This window comes from Geotrypetes seraphini, chromosome 3 (genome assembly GCF_902459505.1).
Source record: "Geotrypetes seraphini chromosome 3, aGeoSer1.1, whole genome shotgun sequence".
In the NCBI taxonomy this organism is placed as follows: domain Eukaryota; kingdom Metazoa; phylum Chordata; class Amphibia; order Gymnophiona; family Dermophiidae; genus Geotrypetes; species Geotrypetes seraphini.
In genome coordinates, this window is record NC_047086.1 from 258901330 (window position 1) to 258923298 (window position 21969).

The following is a 21969-nucleotide window of genomic DNA, read 5'->3' on the forward strand; positions in this document are numbered from 1 at the left end:
TTAACCTAGGAAAGAAAGAAGCATGTGTGACTACATGTGCTCTCACTGAAAAAAAACACTTACTGAAAAAACCACTTGCACCATTTAAGACTGACTTCTAGCATTACTTATTGCCACTGATCTGGACCTTAAGATCTTAAGACCTTAAGACCTTATGATGACTATTTTCCTTGGCACACCTCATCAGGTTTGAACTTTCCTTGCCTAGTACAGTATAATCTCGTTATAACAGACTTGCTTATAACGGAATATCGTTTATAGCGAACGAGGTCCGCTGGTCCCAGTCGTGCGCCTTTATGAACATGCAGAAAATTACTGCATATAATGGTCTTTCGCATATAATGGACAAACAATTTGGTCCCCAGAGCCGCTTTTAGCTGTAGTTTTGTTTGGCTATAACGGACATGCAGGCACCGCCTACAAGGCACGTGGCCTGCCGGTGATACAGTATCAAAATGTAGTCCAGAAGAAAATGACATTTTTTTATTTCCAGTACAGTACGACATAATGCTTTTTAGAACATCTTTTAGGGTTCCTTTACTACGGTGTGAGTGTTTTTAGCGCACGCTAACCACGCGCTAAACAAAAAATACTAACACAAGCTCTATGCAGGCGTTAGCGTGTGTGATATTGTAGCACGCACTAAAACCGCTAGCACACCTTAGTAAAAGGAGCCCTTAGTGTTCTAGTTTTGCAATCATTTCGTGCCATACCAGCGTTTTGCTGAGTTTTGTTAATGATGTTGCTCATATGCTTGTGCAGTGACTGTTGTTCAGTGATTTTACGTTGTTTCAAGCTGACCTAAATAAGTTTTAAAAAAATGCAATTCTGGATATAACGGACTCTGGATATAACGGACTGTTTTTCCAGGTCCCTTGAAGTCCGTTATCACAAGATTATACTGTAGTGACATCTGCTGGCAAGAAGTGAGCACTACCTAGAAAACCTTATATTTTACAACAGGCCACACCAGTTTATTCCTTTATTTGCCCTCTTCAACCTTACAATGACTGCTATAGCTTAGAAAGCAATTTCTTTTTCAACTGTGGAGTAAATAAATCTACTAATAATCCATGCTTTGTATGATAATAGTTTCCTAGTGTGAATACAATAGAAAGTATCACAATAAAATGCCGGAGGAGGAAATTTGTGAAAAATATAATGGCATCATTCCAATTTTATTTCCTGTCCCCCCTCCCCCACTTGAAAACAAATTGGATGGAGAATTGGATGGAGGGAGGGAGGGCACTAGATGTAGTGTATTTAGGTTTTAGCAAGACCTTTGACAGTGTTCCATACAGCTAATGGAAAGACTGAGTCCCTCAGTTTGGGATCTGGAGTGGTGGACTGGGTCAGGGGCTGGTTAGGTGGAGGGCGACACAGGACGGTGGTCGGTGGAGTTCATTTGGAGGAGAGAGTTGTTGTCAGTGGTGTGCCTCAAGGTTTGGTTCTTGGGTCAGTTCTTTTTTAACATTTATGTAAGTGACTGGTAAGATTTGCCTTTTTACAGATGATACCAAAATCTGAAATAGAGAAGAAACCCCTGATGGTGTGGAAAAACTCGTCTGCCCTATACGCCATTGTGAAATTGCTTACTTCCAATGGAAATAAGGAAGGATCTGCTTCTACTCCCCCGGCCCAAGATTTGGCAAATCACTATACACAAAAAATTTCTTCTGTTCGTAACACACTATTCTCTACAAATTCACCTTTCCCTGTTAGTTTGCCGATCAGGCTCAATTCCATCACCCTTAACACATTTCCTAAATTCAATATCCCTTCTCTGCCAGAAATTCAAATAACGATTCAAACAATTAACATGTCCAGCAACCGTTCTGATTCCTTGCCACCTTCCCTACTTAAAAAATACTTCTCCATCTTCGGACCTTCATCCAAAGTCTGATAGTGCCAGTGGAGAGGTTGTTTCCTATGCCAAAACAATGGAAGTTAGCCCGCATTAGGCCAATCATGAAACTACCCTCAGGCAACTCTGGCGATTGCTCCAATTATCACCCTATAGCCAATATCCCATATCTCGCAAAACTTACTGAAAAGATTATTTTTAAATCAACTGACTCCGTTTCTGAAGCAAACTAATGTCATGCACCCTAATCAAACTGGTTTCAGACCGCATCATTCCACAGAGCTCTCTTCTAGGACTAGTCACTACTATTAGGAGCTACCTTGATCAAAGAAAATCAGTCCTTCTGATTTCATTAGACTTAACAGCGGCATTTGATACGATCGACCATTCAATTCTCCTTAACCATCTTGAATCATTAAGTATCTCAGGGACTACTCTGGAATGGTTTCATTCATATTTTTCCGAAAGGCAATACCAGGTCTGCCTTCCAGCCTCTTCATCAGAACCGTTCTGAGCTTCTGGGAGAAATTGAAATAAATAAATAAATAAATAAATAAGATTCAGGTGTCCCTCAAGGCTCCATTCTATCGCTTTTGTTGTTCAACCTCTTTCTTGCTCCTCTTCTGACCATCACACAATCTGATGGCTTTACAGTTTTCGCATATGCAGATAATATTCAACTTATTCATCCTGTTCAATCAGACAATCCATCGTCAGTAATTGGCTTTGTCAAAAGCTACTCTACCTTAATGTTAATAAATCGAAGGCCATGTTTTTCTGATCAAATAAAACGAAACTCTTATATCCCAATTATGCATTTCCTCTGCCCCAATCCAGCTGGTTAACCATTAAGCTCTTAGGAGTGATTTTAGATAATACACTCTCATTTAAAGCCCAAATTACTCAGTAGTGCAAAAAACATTTATTTAGACTCAAGATGATACAGTTTCTTTTTTCTCTTCTAGACTCCAAATCTCTTAATATTCTTATTCAATGGTCATTTCCACCTTAGACTACTGCAATTCTCTCTACCAGCGAATTACACTAAAACAGATCAGGAGACTACAAATAATCCAAAACACAGCCATAAAAATCATTTTTAATGCAAAGAATTTTGATCGTTACTGCTTCCAGCTTGTTCCTATAAACACTTTAGAACTCAGTTGATAATCTATCTATTTTCAAAATATTTGATCAAATAACTTTTCTTGTTCTTCATGATATTGTTTATAATCTTTGCTGCTTGGCTGGCCCGGACCTTCTCTCCGTCAGAACTGATGTCAGGAGGAAGGCTTGTGGGCCAGCGGCGTTCAATTGCTGCACGCGCCTGGCCCTTCCTTTCTTGGAGTCGCAGCAGGAGGGAGGGGGTAATTAAATGGAATGGGCGGGCGGTGAGTGGTGGCGGCAGGCGGGCAGTGACGGTCAGCCTGCGTACCCCCAACAGGCGGTCCGCATACCCACAGGTTGAGAAACCCTGGTCTATGTCATGGGGCATATGGGGACAAACTTGGAGATCTCGCTGTGTGCGCTTTAGAGGAGGGGACGGAAAAGGGAGATCTGGTGGTGATGCTTAATTGTCTGTGTGGCATGGATGCACATGAGGTGAGTCTCTTTCATTTAAAAGGGGACACCGGAGTGAGAGGGCATGTAATGAGGTTGGGAGGTGAAGGAGTAATCTAGGGAGGTGCTTTTTTTATTTTCAGGGGAGGTGGTAGATGCGTGAATTGGTCTCCCGGTAGTGGTGATGGATAAGGGGGCTGTGTCTGAATTTAGGTGAGGGAGGGGAATGTGGGACGGGCATGTAGGCTTTCTTGGGGGTGAGGGGGATATGGTGTATGCTGCAGATGGGCAGACTAGATGTGCCATTTGGCCTTTATCTGCTGTCATATTTCTATGTTTCTAAATGTTATACCTAGTAGTCTCTCAAATTCATCATCATCAACGTCTTCCACACTCTCTTCATCTTCATGACGCTTCTTTTTCTGTTTACTTTTATCAAGCTTTTTATAAAATCTGCAATATTAAAAACAAACAGAGATTAGAGGGCAGTCGAACCTTTATCTAACATGATTTCATTTTAACAACCAATAATGAAAGTTTTAAGGATAAAAGTAAATTTATTATTATTATTGTCTGGATTCAAGCATTAAATTAAAAATCAAGACAAGACATTATTGAAATCTAAATAGAACATTAATAAATTCCAGTAGGAGTTTTTTTAGACCAATGAATGAGAACTTGACTCCAATTTATGAGCAAATAGACAAATATGAAATACTTGCTAAGAGGTCTCTGAGATCATTTTTCCTCCTTCTAAGAATTCAGCTTATTTCAGAGTAATCTGTTTTTGTGACCCCCATCTGGGGTCTTGACTCACAATTTGAGAAGCATTGGCCTAGAACTAGAAGGATCATAAATCACATAAGAACATAAGAATTGCCGCTGCTGGATCAGAAACCAGTGGTCCATTGTGCCCAGCAGTCCGCTCCCGCAGTGGCCCCTAGGTCAAAGAACAGTGCCCTAACTGAGACCAGCCCTACCTGCGCACGTTCCAGTTCAGCAGGAACTCGTCTAACTTTGTTTTGAATCCCTGGAGGGTGTTTTCCCCTATGACAGCCTCCAGAATAGTGTTCCAGTTTTCTACCACTCTCTGGGTGAAAAAGAACTTCCTTATGTTTGTACAGAATCTATCCCCTTTTAACTTTAGAGAGTGCCCTCTCGTTCTTCCTACCTTGGAGAGGGTGAACAACCTGTCTTTATCTACTAAGTCTATCTCCTTCATTATCTTGAACGTTTCAATCATGTCCCCTCTCAGTCTCCTCTTTTCAAGGGAGAAGAGGCCCAATTTCTCTAATCTCTCGCTGTACGACAACTCCTTCAGTCCCTTAACCATTTTAGTCACTCTTCTCTGGACCCTTTTAAGTAGTACCGTGTCCTTCTTCAAGTATGGTGACTATTGCTGGACGCAGTATTCCAGGTGGGGTCGCACCTTCTCCGATCTATTCGTGATCCCCTTCTTAATCATGCCAAGCATTCTGTTCGCCCTTTTCGCCGCTGCAGCGCATTGTGCGGATGGCTTCATCGACTTGTCGACCAGTACATGATAATACTGTACTGTGTTTATATCAGAGGTTATAATTTAAACAGTAATATTCAGGTATCAGAAATTGTGGAAATATACTGGTGTTATATTAGATGAGGACCTGGAAATTCACCCAGCTTGTTATTAAAAATAATCGAGACTGATGTCTGTTTCAGCACATGCTATTTATTTATTTATTCATTTTTCTGTACTGTTCTCCAAGGAGAGCTCTTAATGGTTTATATGAATTTATTCAGGTACTTGAGCATTTTTCCCTGTCTGTTCCAGCGGGCTTGGGCAATGGGGGATTAAGTGACTTGCCCAGGGTAACAATGAGCAGCGACTGGGACATACGAGTTTAAAGAGATTATGTCTTTACCTTGATAATATCTTTCCAGTAGATAGGTGAGACATCCTAGACATGTAGGTTATCTCCCAATGTGTCATAAGCAGAAAAAATCCACTCCAGATTTTTTTCTGTAACTCTCCTCTACTTCACTGGAAGGTCTAGCACAGTGGTCTCAAACTTGCGGCCTGGGGGCCACATGCGGCCTGCCAGGTACTATTTTGAGGTCCTCGGTATGTTTATCATAATCACAAAAGTAAAATAAAACAGTTTCTTGATCATATGTCTCTTTAGCTATAAATGACAATATTATTATTAAGACTTAGCCAAAAGAAAAGATTTATAAACTATAAAGTTTTACCTCATGCAAAGTTGTCATTTCTTTAAAAAGACATTAACAATTTTTTTCTGAGGCCCTACAAATCCAAAATGTGGCCCTGCAAAGGATTTGAGTTTGAGACCACTGGTCTAGCGCCACCTGCAGTTAGTACACAAGCACCAAGAGCTCCAACAAAGAACATGAAGTAAGGTCACCAATGGGAACATTCCCAAGAATCAACTGTTCTGTTCAAACATAAACATTAGAATAAACAGTCAACAGCCAATCACAGCATCAAAACAGCTCAGGAAGCACCCCTGCATGCCCTGTGAACATATTTATAGAATTATTCAAGGCCTAAAAGGGTTGGCTGCCATCCAAGAAACAACTTGGAGAAGCATAAACAAAATGAGACAGTAGGTAGGCACAGGAAAGACAAGGCAGGAGTCTAGAATGTCTCACCTATCTACAGTACTGGAAAATATATTATCAAGGTAGGGGCATAATCTCTTTTTCCAGTGCAATAGGTAAGACATTATAGATATGTGGGATATACAAAAGCAGTCACAGCAACCACACACCTCACTTATTCGGGTTCAATTACAGGATGGCAAGAGGGCCTTCAAAGCCATTTATATCAAAACACAAAATGTGTGTGAATGTCCAGCTTTGGCTCATCTAATTGCCTCCTTTTTAAATGTAGCTTGTTTGCTTACTGATGTGTTTCTTTCTTTCCTCATATGAGAGGAGTTCCATCCCCTTTACCATCTTGGTCACTCTTCTTTGAACCTTTTCTAGCGTCACTATATCTTTCTTAAGATAAGGAGACCAGAATTAAATGCAATACTCCAAATGAGGTAGCACCATGGAGCGACATAGGGGCATTATGACATTCTTAGTTTTGTTAACTATCCCATTTCAGAAAAATGTTGTGAAGAATTGCCCAATTCCAAATCTTCTGAGCTCCCTGGCAAAGGAGAAGAGACCCTGTGCCTCCTTGCTTGTTCACATAATACATGGCTACTTGATTGTCTGTATGGACGAGAATAACCTGATCATGAAGAAGATTCTGAAAAGCCTTGAGAGCATTGAAGATTGCTCTGAGTTTCAACAGATTTATGTGATGGTGACGATCTGCAGCAGTCCAATCACCTTGGGTACGGAGACCATCCAGGTGACCTTCCCAGGCGTAGGTTGATGAATCTGTCGGGAGAACCTTCTGGTGGGGGGGAGGGTGGCATTTGAAACAGTAAACCTCTGGAAAGATTGGAAGAGAGCATCCACCACTAAAGAGATTATCGTAGAGAAGATGTTACTGTAATGTGCCAGGAAAGCGGATCGAGAGACTGCATCCACTAAGAAGCCAGGGACCACTAAGCATGGGGGGTGGGGCGATGCCGGTTATCAGGGGGGGGGGGTGCTCGCAAATCTAGTCAACACTTGGTTTGCGAGACAAGTTTTGCGAGAATGTTTTGCTCGTCTTGCAAAACACTCGCAAACCGAGGTTTGACTGTACTTCGGTTCGGTTTTCCCGGAAGAAAAACATGTAGGACTGCAATTGGTCAGCAAACTTACACCAGAGAAATTGAAGGTGGACAAAGATATTGGACTGGACGGGATCCATCCCAGATATTGAGGGAGCTCCGAGAGGTTCCGGCGGATCCTCTTAAAGATTTGTTCAATAAATCTTTAGAGATAGGAGAGGTTCCACGGGACTGGAGAAGAGCGGATGTGGCCCCTCTTCAGAAAAGTGGTTGTAGAGATGAAGCGGGAAACTACAGGCCAGTAAGTCTCACTTCAGTTATTGGAAAAATAATGGAAACGTTGCTAAAGGAAAGGATAGTGAAATTCTTAAAATCTAATGGATTACAAGATCCGAGGCAACATGGATTTACTAAAGGTAAATCGTGCCAAACGAATCTGATTGAATTCTTTGACTGGGTGACCAGAGAACTGGATCAAGGATGTGCGCTATATGTAACTTACTTAGATTTCAGCAAAGCCTTTGACACGGTTCCTCATAGGAGGCTCTTAAACAAACTCCGTGGGTGGAATTCGCTCGGAGGAGGGTCAGGTGAGTAGTGGAGTGCCTCAAGGCTCAGTGCTGGGACTGATTCTGTTCAATATGTTTGTGAATGACATTACTGAAGGGTTAGAATGTAAAGTTAACCTTTTTACTGATGATACCAAGATTTGTAACAGAGTGGACACCCTGGGGGGAGTGGAAAACATGAAAAAGGATCTGCAAAAGTTAGAAGAATGGTCTACCGTCGGGCAACTAAAATTCAATGCAAAGAATTGCAGAGTGATGCATTTGGCGGGAGGGGGGTACAATCCGAGGGAACCATATGTGCTGGAAGGTGAGAGGCTGATAAGCACAGATGGAGAGAGGGACCTTGGAGAGATTTTTCTGAGGATCTAAAGGCATCTAAACAGTGTGATAAAGTGGTGGATGCAGATATGGAAATACTTGAAACCTGTGTGTACGGAGGGTTGCTGCTAGCACCACCATGCAGTTTGTTAAGACGCTTGGAGATGAAGCAAGGCCGAATGGAAGAACTTGTACTGGAAATGCTGACCCACACGAAAACAAACTTTCTGTGATCTGGGTATATGGAAATATGCATGTAGGCCTCTTTGAGGTCTAAAGAGCACAACCAATCGTTTTGTTCTAGAAGTGGGTATAGGGTTTCCAGGGATAACATGCAAAACTTTTCTTTGACTAAATATTTGTTGAGGGCTTGGAGGTCAAGAATGGGACGAAAACCTCCCATCTTCTTTGGAATTAGGAAATAACATAAGAACATAAGAAGTTGCCTCCACTGGGTCAGACCAGAGGTCCATCCCGCCCAGTGGTCCGCTCCCGCGGTGGCCCACCAGGTCCTTTGACCTGTGAAATGATTTGACCATTTTTATATCCTACCTCTGCTTCTATCTGTACCCCTCAATCCCTTTATCCTTTAGGAACATATCCAAACCTTCCTTGAACCCCTGTACTGTGGTCTGGCCTATCACCTCTGGAAGAGCGTTCCATGCGTCTACCACCCTCTGGGTAAAAAAGAACTTCCTAGCATTTGTTCTGAACCTGTCCCCTTTCAATTTCTCCGAGTGACCCCTAGTGCTTGTGGTTCCCCACCGTTTGTAGAATCTGTCCTTGTCCACTTTCTCTATGCCCTTCAGGATTTTGAAGGTTTCTATCATGTCCCCTCTAAGTCTCCTCTTCTCCAGGGAGAACAGCCCCAGCATTTTTAACCTGTCAGCGTATGAAAAATTTTCCATACCTCTTATCAGTTTTGTCGCTCTTCTCTGGACTCCCTCGAGTACTGCCATGTCTTTCTTGAGGTACGGCGACCAGTACTGGACACAGTATTCCAGGTGCGGGCGCACCATTGCACGATACAGTGGCATGATGACTTCTTTCGTCTTGGTTGTGATACCCTTTTTGATGATGCCCAGCATTCTGTTTGCTTTCTTTGAGGCTGTCGCACACTGCGCCGATGGCTTCAATGTTGCGTCCACCATCACCCCCAGGTCTTTTTCAAGGTCGCTCACCCCTAGCAATATTCCCCCCATTTTATAGCTGAACATCGGGTTCTTTTTCCCTACATGCATGACCTTGCATTTGTCCACATTGAAACTCATTTGCCATTTTTTTGCCCACTCCTCTAGTCTCGTCAGGTCCCTCTGCAGGTCTTCACAATCCTCCTTGGTTTTGACCCTGCTACAGAGTTTGGTGTCATCAGCAAATTTAATGACCTCACATTTCGTCCCCGTCTCCAGGTCGTTGATAAATATATTGAACAGGAGTGGTCCCAACACCGATCCCTGAGGGACTCCGCTTGTGACCCATTGCCAGTCTGAGTAATGCCCTTTTACTCCAACCCTCTGTTTTCTGCCCGCCAGCCAGTGTCTGATCCATCTGTGTATATCCCCTTGCACCCCGTGATTCCACAGCTTCTTAAGCAGCCTTTCGTGAGGTACCTTGTCGAAGGCTTTTTGGAAGTCGAGGTAGATGATGTCTATGGCTTCCCCCTTGTCCATCTGGCTGTTTATTCCCTCAAAGAAGTACAGTAAGTTCATGAGGCACGACCTACCCTTGCAGAAGCCGTGCTGACTCGCCTTCAGTTGTCCATTTTTTTCTATGTGCTCGCAGATTGTGTCCTTGACCAGTGCTTCCATCATCTTTCCCGGGACCGAGGTCAAGCTCACCGGCCTGTAGTTTCCCGGATCTCCTCTTGATCCCTTCTTAAAGATGGGCATGACATTTGCTATTTTCCAGTCCTCTGGGATCTCCCCAGTTTTCAAGGATAGATTACATATTTGGCAAAGTGTTTCCGCTATCTCGTTTCTCAGTTCCTTTATTACTCTTGGGTGGATGCCGTCCGGGCCCGGTGATTTGTCGCTCTTCAGTCTGTCTATCTGTCGGAGGACATCCTCTCAGCTCGCCTCTAATTGGACCAGCTTTTCATCGTGGTCTCCATTTATGATCTCCTCAGGTTCTGGGATATTGGATATGTCCTCTCTCGTGAAGACTGACGAGAAGAACTTGTTTAATCTGTCAGCTATCTCTTTTTCCTCTGAAATACCTGGAGTAGAACCCCTGATTTTTCTGAGAAGGGGATACTATTTCTATGGCATTTAGTTGAAGCAGAGCTTTGATTTCCTGAAGAAGGGACATCTGTCGAGATGTGAAAGAGGACTCTCTTGGAGGGTTGTTTGGAGGAATGGTGATGAAATGAAGAGAATAACTCTTATATGACTTTGAGGACCCATGTATCTGTGGTAATGAGAGTCCAGAGTTGATGATATAAGAGCATTTGGCCTCCGATGGGTTGGGGAAGTAGCTGAGACTGCTATGCTCTCAAGAGACATGTCAAAAGACTGACCTGGTGTCTGAGGAGCAGAAGCCTGAGGTTTCTGAAGCTTTTGCAATTTCTGCCTCTTCTGTGGTAGGGGTTTTAAAGACGATGAGGTTGTTGGATAACGACTCTTGTATGAACAGGAAGCCAGAAGATTTAGATCCTGTTAAGATGATCCAGTTTTCTTCATGTCGGGTAAGTCTTAGGGTGGCATCTTCCACCTTGTCCTCAAAGATCTCGTCACCAAGACAAGGAATGTTTGCTAATATCCATGTCAAAGATTCACAGCTATGCAAGACGTCTCATAGCGATACATCAAAACTGTTCTTACTATAAACTTTCTAGTCTCCTGAAATTTTGGAAGCCTGTCAGACAGAATATATGAGGGCTGTTCAAAAAGTATCAGAACTTAATTTTTCTTGCATAAACAAATAAAGCTAGGGAGATGTGGTTTGGTGTATGTATGTAGGCGGCCCTAATGCGCATGCTTGAATTTTTTCAACCTACAGCTGTCAGTCGCAGGGAGGCCGCCGATGAGTGAGGAAATGTAACTGAGTGCTATCCTATTTTCATTTTTGACAAAATGGCAGAAAAAGTTAAACGCTACTGCATTAAATTTTGTGTAAAGCTTGGGGATTCCCAAGTGGAAACGATTCGCAAGATTCAACAGGCCTTTGGGGATGAAGAAATGGGCACTACACAGATAAAGGAGTGGTACAACTGCTTCAGAGATGACCACACATCAGTGGAAAGTGAAGCACATTCTGGTAGGCCCTCAACATCCAGAAATGAGATTGTCATTGACCAAGTGAGGACCCTGGTGTTGCAGGATCGTCAAATCGCCAAGGGGTACTACCAAGAGGTTCTGCGTCGTCTTCGTAACGCTGTGAGATGGAAACGGCTGGACCTGTGGGTAGCGGGCAATTGGCAGCTCAATCACAATAATGTACCTGCCCATTCTTCACATTTGATACGTTGTTTCCTGGCTAAACACAGCACACCTGTGATTCCTCAGGCTCCCTACTCTCCCGACATGGCTCCGTGTGACTTCTGGCTTTTCCCCAAGCTGAAAATGTCCCTGAAAGGGACCAGATTTCAGTCAAGAGAAGACATCATGCAGAATGCGATGGACCAGTTACGAGCAATCTCAAAAGAGGCATTCCAGTGCTGCTTCCGACAGTGGCAGAACTGTTGGAAGAAGTGTGTGGCAGCCCAAGGGGACTATTTTGAAGGAGATTAGTATAAGATTGTTGTATCTGAATACGAGTATATTTTATGAATAAAGGTCTAATCTTTTTTTAACAGCCCTCGTATTGTTGAAAATAAGCCATTTTCTTAATTAGTTGTTTAAGATAAAAGGACAATCCTATTGGCCAACACAGAATTTTGGAAGAGGCGGCACAAAAACTTGTCCATGGTGCAGCTTTCACATCCTGGTGGAGCAGCAGCAGCATATACTCTGGTACTGGAAGATTTTTAAAGACTAGATTCCACCAGTTGAGACTGATGTGTCAGTTGCGGCTTATCAAAGCCAGGACAGGACTGTAATTTATACAAAGAATCTATCTTCTTTGGAGCTATAGGAAGTGTGAGAAGAGTCTCACAATTCTTAAAAAAAAGCCTCCTTAATGAGATTATGTAGAGGCAGTTTAAGGAGCTCTTTAGAAGGTTCATCATAGTCCAACACCTCAAGGAGCTCTGCTCTGGGCTTAGTATCTGATTCCAGCTTAACAGCAAAGCTTTTCCCATGTGCCTAATGAATTTGGTAAAAGAAACATAGAAACATGATGGCAGATAAAGGCCAAATGGCCCATCCAGTTTGCCCATCTGCAGTAACCATTATATCTTACTCTCTATAGAAATATAATGGCAGGTAAAGGACAAAAGAAAGTCCTTCAGGAGGAGATCTACGCCTAGGTGGTGGAGGAGACGGATCTGATGGGAAGCCATATACCACTGGAGCAGATAAGTGGGTTCAATATCAGAATCAGTGTCATGTTGAGAAAGATCAGAATTAACATCTGCAACTCCAGGAGATTCTCTACATGAAGGAGAATGATGGTGCTTCCTTGTCTGAGAAGTGCAATGGCTGTGAGAACTTCGAGAAGGGTTCCTTTAACAACGTCGGTACCAATTAGATGAAGAGGAAGATGAAGTGTGTCGATGAGAATGTCTAGATCTTGATTTTCATTAAGAGGAACATGAATCAGTACCATGTGATGCATGCTTAGATTTAGAGGAATAAGCATCGGTACCATGTGATCTCGATGATTGTCGATGTTTCAATGGAATGCTGGAGCCGGTACTCTTGGGCCTCGATGTGTCATGCTCAGGCTGGGCTGGTACTGAGGAAGTCTTGTGCGGTACTGAGGAAGTCTGGTGCTGTTTTGCAGCTTAAACAGGTCACTGAGCTTCCTCTGAAAAAACTTAATTTGGTCCTAGAAGATCTGCACTGGTATCATTGGCTTAACAGCTGGTACCATCGGTGGTGCAGTGTGTCAAGGGGTTGGTGACCTCGATGAGGAAGCACACCCTATAGGAGAGACAACCAGCATAGAAAGAGATCAATGATGGTATCAGCGCTTGGCATGCATCGAGGGACTTGATGCTGACGATGTCTGCGATGCTGGTGGAGTAGAGTATGGCTTCTTAGAAGGTTTACCTGATGCAGGAACAATGTCCAATGTCGAGAGAGGTGTCGATGCCGGTATCACCGTCGAGCCTTAAAAGAGCATTTTTGCAGTGTAGAATAGTAGAACAGCTCCGGGTCCAGACACTGAATGCACCAGCTGTGTGGGTCAGTGATGGAGATGGGCCATTGGCAACGAGTGCACTTTTTAAAACCAGGAGAAGGCCTCGACATGTGAGGGAAAATCTTGGTGGCCAAGTCAAAAAAACTCAATGGTTGCAGCCTGAGAAAAAACAAACGGTCAGAAAACACCAAAGAGGAAAGGTCCGAAGGCTTGACTGAGGTTAAAATAAAGAAAACGTTTAGAAATTTATTTTTTTTTAAGAGAATAACCAAAGCAAGACTATTCCTAGTAATAGAAAAATAAAGAAAACAAAGGCGAAAGGCAAAAAAGACATTAGGAAAGCAATGCAATTTGGACAGTGTCACAAACACTCCTCGGAGCGGAGTGCAACTGTAACAAAACTTATGCTCTGGCGTGTCCCCTATGACCAGGGGTATCTTCAGGACTTTTGATTGGCCCTAGGAAACTGCTTAGGCCTGGGAGAACACAAGGTAAGTACTGTCTTCAAGTCACCACACCTCAGACAGAGTTCTTTAAGAAAGAATAATGGATTTTATTCTGACCTTAGTGGTCAGCTTCCAAACAAAATAAAGGTACTAAAGAAAACCAAATACAGTCTGCCTTGCTTGAGTTCTTGCACTCTGGTTCAGCAGTGAATTTATACTCATATTCAAGAACAAAAAAAAAGCACAGTTATTTACCGTAACAGGTGTTATCCAGGGACAGCAGGCATATATTCTCACATGTGGGTGACGTCATCTACGGAGCCCCGATGCGGAAGCATTTTCAAGCAAACTTGATTGAAGATTTAAGTTTGCTCTGCTGCTCCACGCATGCGTGCCTTCCTGCTCCACTAGGGGGTGCATCCCCTCGTGGTCTCCAGTTCATTTAACTAGCAAAGAAGCCAACCTCGGGGAGGTGGGCGGGTTGTGAGAATATATGCCTGCTGTCCCTGGATAACACCTGTTACGGTAAGTAACTGTGCTTTATCCCAGGACAAGCAGGCATGATATTCTCACATGTGGGTGACCTCCAAGCTAACTGAAAAGGGATGGAGGGAAGTTGGCAATTTAAGCAAATAGATTTCGTAAAACCATCGCTCCTGACAGTCCAGACAGTAGTGGAGTCCAGACAGTAGTGGGAGGTGAAGGTATGAACCGAAGACCACGTGGCAGCCTTGCAGATTTCCTCAATAGGTGTGGACCTGAGGAACGCTACGGAGGCTGCCATCGCTCGGACCTTGTGTCCCGTTACTCGACCATGCAGCGCGAGACCAGCCTGAGCGTAGCAAAAGGAGATGCAATCGGCCAACCAGTTGGACAAGGTGCGCTTGGAAACTGGGTGACCTAACCGGTTTGGGTCGAAGGACAAAAACAGTTGTGGGACTTTCCGGTGTGACTGAGTGCGTTGGAGGTAAAAGGCCAACGCTCTCTTGCAGTTAAGAGTGTGGAGCGCCACTTCTCCGGGGTGAGAGTGGGGCTTGGGAAAAAACACAGGCAAGACAATGGACTGATTGAGATGAAAATCAGACACTACTTTAGGCAAGAACTTCGGATGGGTGCGGAGTACCACCTTGTCGTGATGGAATACCGTGAAGGGTGGGTCCGCTACCAGAGCTTGTAACTCACTAACCCGCCGGGCGGAAGTGAGCGCGAGCAGGAAAATCACCTTCCAAGTGAGGAATTTTGGATGGCATTTGTCTAGGGGCTCAAATGGAGGTTTCATTAGTTGAGCCAGAACCACGTTAAGGTCCCAAACCACCGGGGGAGGTTTGAGAGGAGGGTGGACGTTCAGAAGACCCTTCATGAAGCGAGAGACTAAGGGATGGAGCGAGAGGGCTTTCCCTTCCAGGGGCTGATGAAAGGCCGCGATCGCACTGAGGTGTACTCGAATGGAGTTGGTCTTTAGGCCGGAATGAGATAATTGAAGTAAATAGTCAAGGACCAGAGGGACGGGGACCGACACCGGGTCCTGGCTGTGGGAGGAGCACCAGGTTGAGAATCTGGTCCACTTTTGGGAGTAGCAGGTTCTCGTTGAGGTCTTTCTAGAGGCCTCCAATATCTCCTTGACTGATTGAGACACGGGGAGAGCAGTCAGGGGGAGAGAAACCAAGCATTCAGATGAAGAGATTGAAGATTGGGATGTAACAGCGAACCCTGACCCTGTGATAGTAGAGAGGGAAACAGAGGCAGAGGATCTCTGACACTGAGTTGAAGTAGAAGTAGAAGGGAAAACCACGGCTGGCGTGGCCAGCGAGGGGCAATCAGGATCAGGGTGGCTTGTACTGTTTTCAGGTGGACAAGCGTCCGCAGTATCAGAGGAAACGGCGGGAACGCGTACAAGAACCTTCCCTCCCAGTCGAGGAGGAAGGCGTCGTCCTCGAGCCGGTCCGGGGAGTACATCAGGGAGCAGAAGAGAGGCAGCTTGTGGTTGTGAGGGGATGCGAATAGATCTATTTGAGGCGTCCCCCACTTTTCGAACACCTGTCGTAGGATCTGAGAGTGCAGTGACCACTCGTGTGGCTGGAGGAGGCGGCTGAGTCTGTCCGCCAGACAGTTTTGTTCTCCTTGTATGTACACCGCTCGAAGGAAGGTGTTGTTGGAGATTGCCCATTTCCAGAGGCGCAGGGCTTCCCGGCAAAGGGACCAAGACCCTGTTCCCCCTTGTTTGTTTACGTAGTACATTGCTACCTGGTTGTCGGTTCGGATGAGCAGATGTTGAAAAGCTACAGCTGCGAGATAGATGGCCCGAAGCTCTAGCACGTTGATGTGGCAGCGACGGTCTTCTGCTGACCACATCCCTTGAGTGCGTAGGCCGTCCATATGGGCTCCCCAAGCGTACTCCGACGAGTGGTGAGTACCTTGCTGTGAGGAGGGGCGAGGAAGAGCAAACCTTTGGAAAGATTTGAAGAGTCGGCCCACCAGCGGAGCGATCGTTGCAAGGAAGGAGTCACTGTCACGGGACGATCGATCGGGTCCCGGTCTTGATGCCATTGAGAGGCCAGGGTCCATTGAGGGATTCTCAGATGGAGACGGGCGAAGGGTGTGACATGGACGGTGGAGGCCATGTGGCCCAGGAGAGTCATCATTTGTCGAGCTGATACCGAGGTCATCAGTGAGATCCTTCGGCTCAGACTTACTAACGCCTCTAGACGCGGAAGGGGGAGGAAGGAACGGAGGCGAACCGTGTCCAGCGTGGCCCCGATGAATTGTAGGGACTGCAAGGGGCGTAGTTGGGATTTTGGGAAGTTTATCTCGAACCCCAGACTCTGTAGGTAGATAATAGTCTGTTGGGTCGCTGAGATAACCCCTTCCCTGGACGGGGCTTTGATCAGCCAGTCGTCCAGGTAGGGGAATACCTGAAGACCTTGGGAGCGTAAGGTAGCTGCGACCACCACGAGGCACTTGGTGAAGACCCGAGGTGACGATGCTAGGCCGAAGGGGAGGACTCGGTATTGCAGGTGCAGGTCTCCCACCTGAAAACGCAAGAACTTGCGGTGAGCGGGGTGCACTGGAACATGTGTGTACGCCTCCTTCAGATCGAGGGAGCAGAGCCAGTCGCTCTCATCGATCAGGGGGTAGAGGGTCGGCAGGGAAAGCATCCAAAATTTTTCCCGTACCAGAAATTTGTTGAGGCGTCTCAAGTCTAGTATTGGGCGAAGGTCTCCCGTTTTTTTCGGTACCAGGAAGTAACGGGAGTAGAAGCTCTTCCCCCGTTGGCCGGGGGGAACCTCCTCCACTGCTCTCAGGTGAAGCAGATCTCGAGCTTCGGAGAAGAGTAGGGGTAGCTGCGTCCGGTTGGGAGGGCAATTCCTTGGGGGGTTGTCTGGAGGAATGGCCCGAAAGTTGAGAGAGTATCCTGATGAGATCACGCCAAGGACCCATGCGTCCGACGTGACTTGTTTCCAGCGAGGGTAAAAGGCTTTGAGGCGACCCCCGATGGGAAGGAGGCCTGGGACTATGGTGGAGGGGGCCCGCCCCCTTCCGCGTATCCCGTCAAAAGGACGGGGATGGTTTGGTAGTCGCAGGCGGTTGGGACTTGGGCATGGCCCGGTGGTGGGCTTGCGGACGCCTGGGTGGAGGCCACGAGAAGGCAGGAGTGGATTTTTGTGGGTAGCGGCGCGGAGGGTCCCTATACGGTCTGGACGCGGGCGGTTTGGGCTTTTTTCGGACGAGGGAGGCAAACGAGCGTTCGTGTTCGGAGGCGCGTTTTGTAGCCGCCTCGATAGTGTCATCGAACAGTTCTTTTCCCACGCAGGGGAGGTTAGCCAACCGGTCCTGTAAGTTGGGGTCCATGTCGACCAGGCGTAGCCAAGCTAGTCGGTGCATGGCGATAGCAAAGGCTGCCTCTCTGGAGGAGAGTTCGAAGCCATCGAAGGCTGCGTGGAATAGATGGAGGCGTAGGTTGGAGAGGGATTCCAAAAGCAGGCAGATTGGCAACAACAGCAGGCTCTTCATAAGTCAGCAAAGGCAGCCAAAGATAAACTAGGTGAGCCTAGGAAATCCAGGCAGTATAGACAAGAAAAGCCTGCAGTAGCACCAAAGCCCATACCCCTCTACAGGCTGAAGAGGATTGGCTTTGGACTGATTAAAAGCAGGCTGAAGCAAACAGCAGGGGGAGGAGAGATTAACGAGGGTGAGTCACTCCAGCAGCCCAAAGCAGCGCAAGAGCTTTGGAGCCAGGAAGGAAGGACAGAGGTTCCAGATTGGCCAATGCAGGATGTGGAAGAAAGCCTCCCCACCTCAGACTTCCAGATCCCTGAATGTATCCGCTGGTCGTATGGGCAAGGGAGGTCAGCCTCCAGTTGGTCACCAGAATTAACCTTGTCAGCTCTTCTGCACCGGATCCTATTAGGGGCAAAACTAGTGCTGGTGCTAGGTTTGTCACAACAGTCAAATCACAACTTCTTCGCTCTGCGGAGAACAAACAACTGAGGAACCGCAAGCCAACATTGGACGGGAACATGTGGTGCAGGCAGTCTCGAAGCTTCTTAAGCAGTTTAAAGTGGCAGTCCACTTTTAGCACTGTCTGTACTGGGCTCCGTGGACGACATCACCCACATGTGAAAATATGCTGCCTGCTTGTCCAAGGATAACTCTTTTTACTATGCTTGGGCTGGGCTGATGCTTGCAGTCCATGTCACAGCACAAAGTTTGAGGAATGGTGACTTCAGCAGCTCATCTGCGTTCCACTCCTGCTCCTCAATCCATACCTTTATATTGCACTATTACTTGGACAAACGTGTCAGATGAGATAGTCGGTTTGGCCAAGCAGTTCTACAAAATCTGTTCTCCAATTTAACTCCAACTTCCCTCCAACCCTTTTGTATAAGCAAGGCTCATGGTGGCTTTCAAAACCCCTCTTCTCAGAGGCATGATCCTGGCAGCTAGGGAGTCCCACATACAATACAATTCAAATTTTATTTGTATACTGTTGATACCTCAAAAAGTTCATAATGGTTTACATAAAAGAAACAAAAACAAAGTAGTAAGGAATTAGAATATCAGAAAGGTTTACAACTTATTCAACATATATTTCTAAAACAAATATGTTTTCACATCTATATAATAAAACCGTAGGCGGCGCATGCGCAGTCTAATCCGCGTGCTTCCGTGATCCGTATGTCCGTGGCCGGCAAGAGTGCACATGCAAACTTACAACAGCTCACACTCACGGTCTGGCTGGCTCTTTAAAGTTTTTTTCGGTGCCGGCTCACCTGCTCCGCCTTCCTCTTCCTGCCAGTCTCAGCCGGACTCACTCCTCCCCCCCTGACAGCCCTGAACCTGTTCCTCCGTTCCCCGCCCGACGGGCCGGTGAGTGCTGCGCCAGGGGCAATGCAGGTGGAGACTATCGGCGGCGGAGCCGGAGGGAAGGGGGGGTGGGAGGCACGCGAAGCTGCAAGTCGCCGACTCCACCCCCCCCCCTCTCTCGAACCGCACAAGGACTGCCGTTGACGAAATTTGCCCCACCGTTCCTTCCCTTCCTCCATCAGGTACAGTTCAGCTACGCCTATGTTAAAAGCAGCTGCTTTGAAATTGGAGTCCTGCCGCCACCGTAACATGTTTCCTCTGCCGCGGTCCCATATGTCAGAGAAGGGGCGGGACCAAGGCAGAGGGGAACGTGCTACGGCAGTGGCAGGCCTCTGATTTCGATGCGGCTGCTTTTAACATTGGTGGAGCTGCACTGCACCTGATGGAGGGAGGGAAGGAAAGGTGGTTGTGCGCTGTTGAGCCCCTCTGCACGCGCCCAAACCAAAAAAGGAGCCAGGACTCTTCCCCACCCGGCGCCGGAAGACCCGAAAAAACTGCCCTACCGAACAGACCCGCGAGCAGGGTTGCCATGGAAACCTAACCGGAATTACATGCAGTCGGCAAGGGTCAGTGAGAGGGGATCAGGAGCTAAAGAGAGATTGAAAAAAACAAACAAACAGTGCACAAGTAGAGAGAGACACACAGTCACAGAAGGACAGGGGGCTAGAGCAGAGATGCTTGCAGGGAGAAAAAGCTAAGCAGTAATGTTACAGCTTGAGAGTGCAGACTGAGGAAGAAAGCAGAGACAGCGCTACACAGGGAAATGGAGGGAGGAAAGAGACAGAAAGAAAAATACAGACAGACATAAATTCTAGCACCCGTTAATGTAACGGGCTTAACGACTAGTATGATAATATACTGCCTGATTATCATCGGATAAAGCATAGTTACCTTAACAGGTATTATCCGAGGACAACAGGTAGATATTTTCACAATCGTCCCACCTTCTCTTAGCTTTATTACTGAACTGATGGTCATGCATGATGACATCAGGTAGGAAGGTTGTATGCACACTATATGGACGGTCTTAAAGTTTTAAAGTGACAGTATACTTTTCGACTGTCTGTACTGGGGCTCCATGGATGATTATATTACATTAGTGATTTCTATTCCGCCATTACCTTGCAGTTCAAGGTGAATTACATACGAGTTGTCAGGACATTTAGGAGTACATTAGGAGTATTCTGGACGTTTTCGGAGGTGTTAAAGGGTGAAGTGGATTGCAAATGGGGCTTGAGATGGATGATGCGACCCACATGTGAGAAAATCTGCCTGCTGTCCTCGGATAACATAAGCTAAGGTGAGTAACCATTATGCTGTATTCAAGGTGTGGTCAATATAATTTGAATAAGTATGTGCAATAAAAGAATATATTCCTTGTGCTTTGAACATTTTATTAACAAAAATTATTTTATCATAAAAACATAAGAGGTAAAGGATTAATGAATATTTAACCAACTACATTGAAAAGACAAACATTTTCATAGCATGACCATAATTTACCTGTGAAAAAACACTTCATCAACTGGTACCTTACTTTCTTCTTGCTCAAGAAATTCTTTACTATTTACTGAAAAACAAGTGAAAACCATACTAAATGAACTGAATTTATTAAGGAAAAAATGAACTTCTGGAAACCACTGAAGTTGATTTGATTAGACTTTACATAAAATATACCTAGAGAGCCTATAGGATGCACAAGAGATCAGAATATCCTTAAGTAACAAGCAATGCAAGAAAGTAAGACAATATGGCAAAATGATACAGAAATATTCCCAACTGTCTTTGGTGCCACTTGGCTTGATCAAAAAACTAAAACCCTACAAAAAAAAGTCTCCGACTAGTTACTCTATCAAAAAAAAACCCAAATGGGTTTGTTTTACACATTCTGCATACTATGACATACCATGGTAATGAACCCCTTTCCTAAGTCAGGGTGTGATTTCAGTCTCTCAAGTTCAATGTAATGATTGACTTAATACTCAAATTGTGCCAAAATGGAGCTTCCTTCTGGAATTCATAGGATGTAATATATATACACTTCTCAAGGTGTAGTTGGAAGTTTTTTGATCAATCAAAAAATAGATGGACTGTGCTTGAGAGTGTTCCTCCTTCTAAAATTTGATATTATGAATTTTTAATATATGACACCCATTCTAATATATCCTTTGGTGTTGGGCTACCTCAAGTGCCTGTAGCTATTTATGGCGTTAGAACTGGTCTTGTCAATATAGCCTTAATGCAAGCTATCATTGGTCCCTTAAAGCTCTCCTTTCTTATTAGTTAATGTTATTGTATATATTACTTTACTTATAAATACCATATTTTCAATGTAATAATGTTAGCAAACAATATTGGAGAAATGCACACATTTGATTTAACTTGTATTCTTAGCTTTGTTTTCTTGGTCACAATTACAGGCGGCTGATGGTATAATCTTATAGTTGAATAAAACAAAAGCCTTAAAGTGCTCAAGTGTTAGCTTGAAAATGCTTAAGTGCTCTTTAAAGTACTCAAGTGCTCGACGGAGCGCTCCGTTTCACTCTGTATTGAGCTTCTTCAGGAGAATTGTAGCCTTTGGCTTAAATGCTAATACTATCATAAGACAAAAAGGGGAAGAGAGAGAGGAATACAATCAGCTGGGAATAATAATAATAATAATTTTATTTCTTATATACCGCCAAAGCCGTATTAGTTCGAGGTGGTTTACAACAAAGAAGGGCTGGACAGTCAGCAAAGAGGTACAATCAGCGAATACAGATACAATCAGCGAAAGGTACAATCAGCGAATACAGATGAAAAATGCAGGAAGCAGGAGACCGATACAATAAAAAGGTCATGAGAAGGTGGGCAGGAAAACAGGGGTAAGGCATAAGAGAGATCTTGGGGGGTAAGGGTCAAGCAGGAATTCTTAGGTTACAAATCGGTTAAATAGG

At 45.1% G+C, this 21969-nt stretch overlaps 1 protein-coding gene across 1 annotated transcript in view; it reads right to left on the bottom strand.

Moving 5' to 3' along the window:
* Positions 1 to 21969, bottom strand: part of CEBPZ (CCAAT enhancer binding protein zeta) — a 348861-nt gene that overhangs the window by 97422 nt on the left and 229470 nt on the right. The window contains exons 9-10 of the mRNA XM_033935900.1: positions 20537 to 20603; positions 3777 to 3877 (exon numbers count right to left, since the gene is read on the bottom strand). Coding sequence (XP_033791791.1) covers positions 3777 to 3877; positions 20537 to 20603 — 168 coding nt within the window. The remainder of the gene's footprint in view (positions 1 to 3776; positions 3878 to 20536; positions 20604 to 21969) is intronic.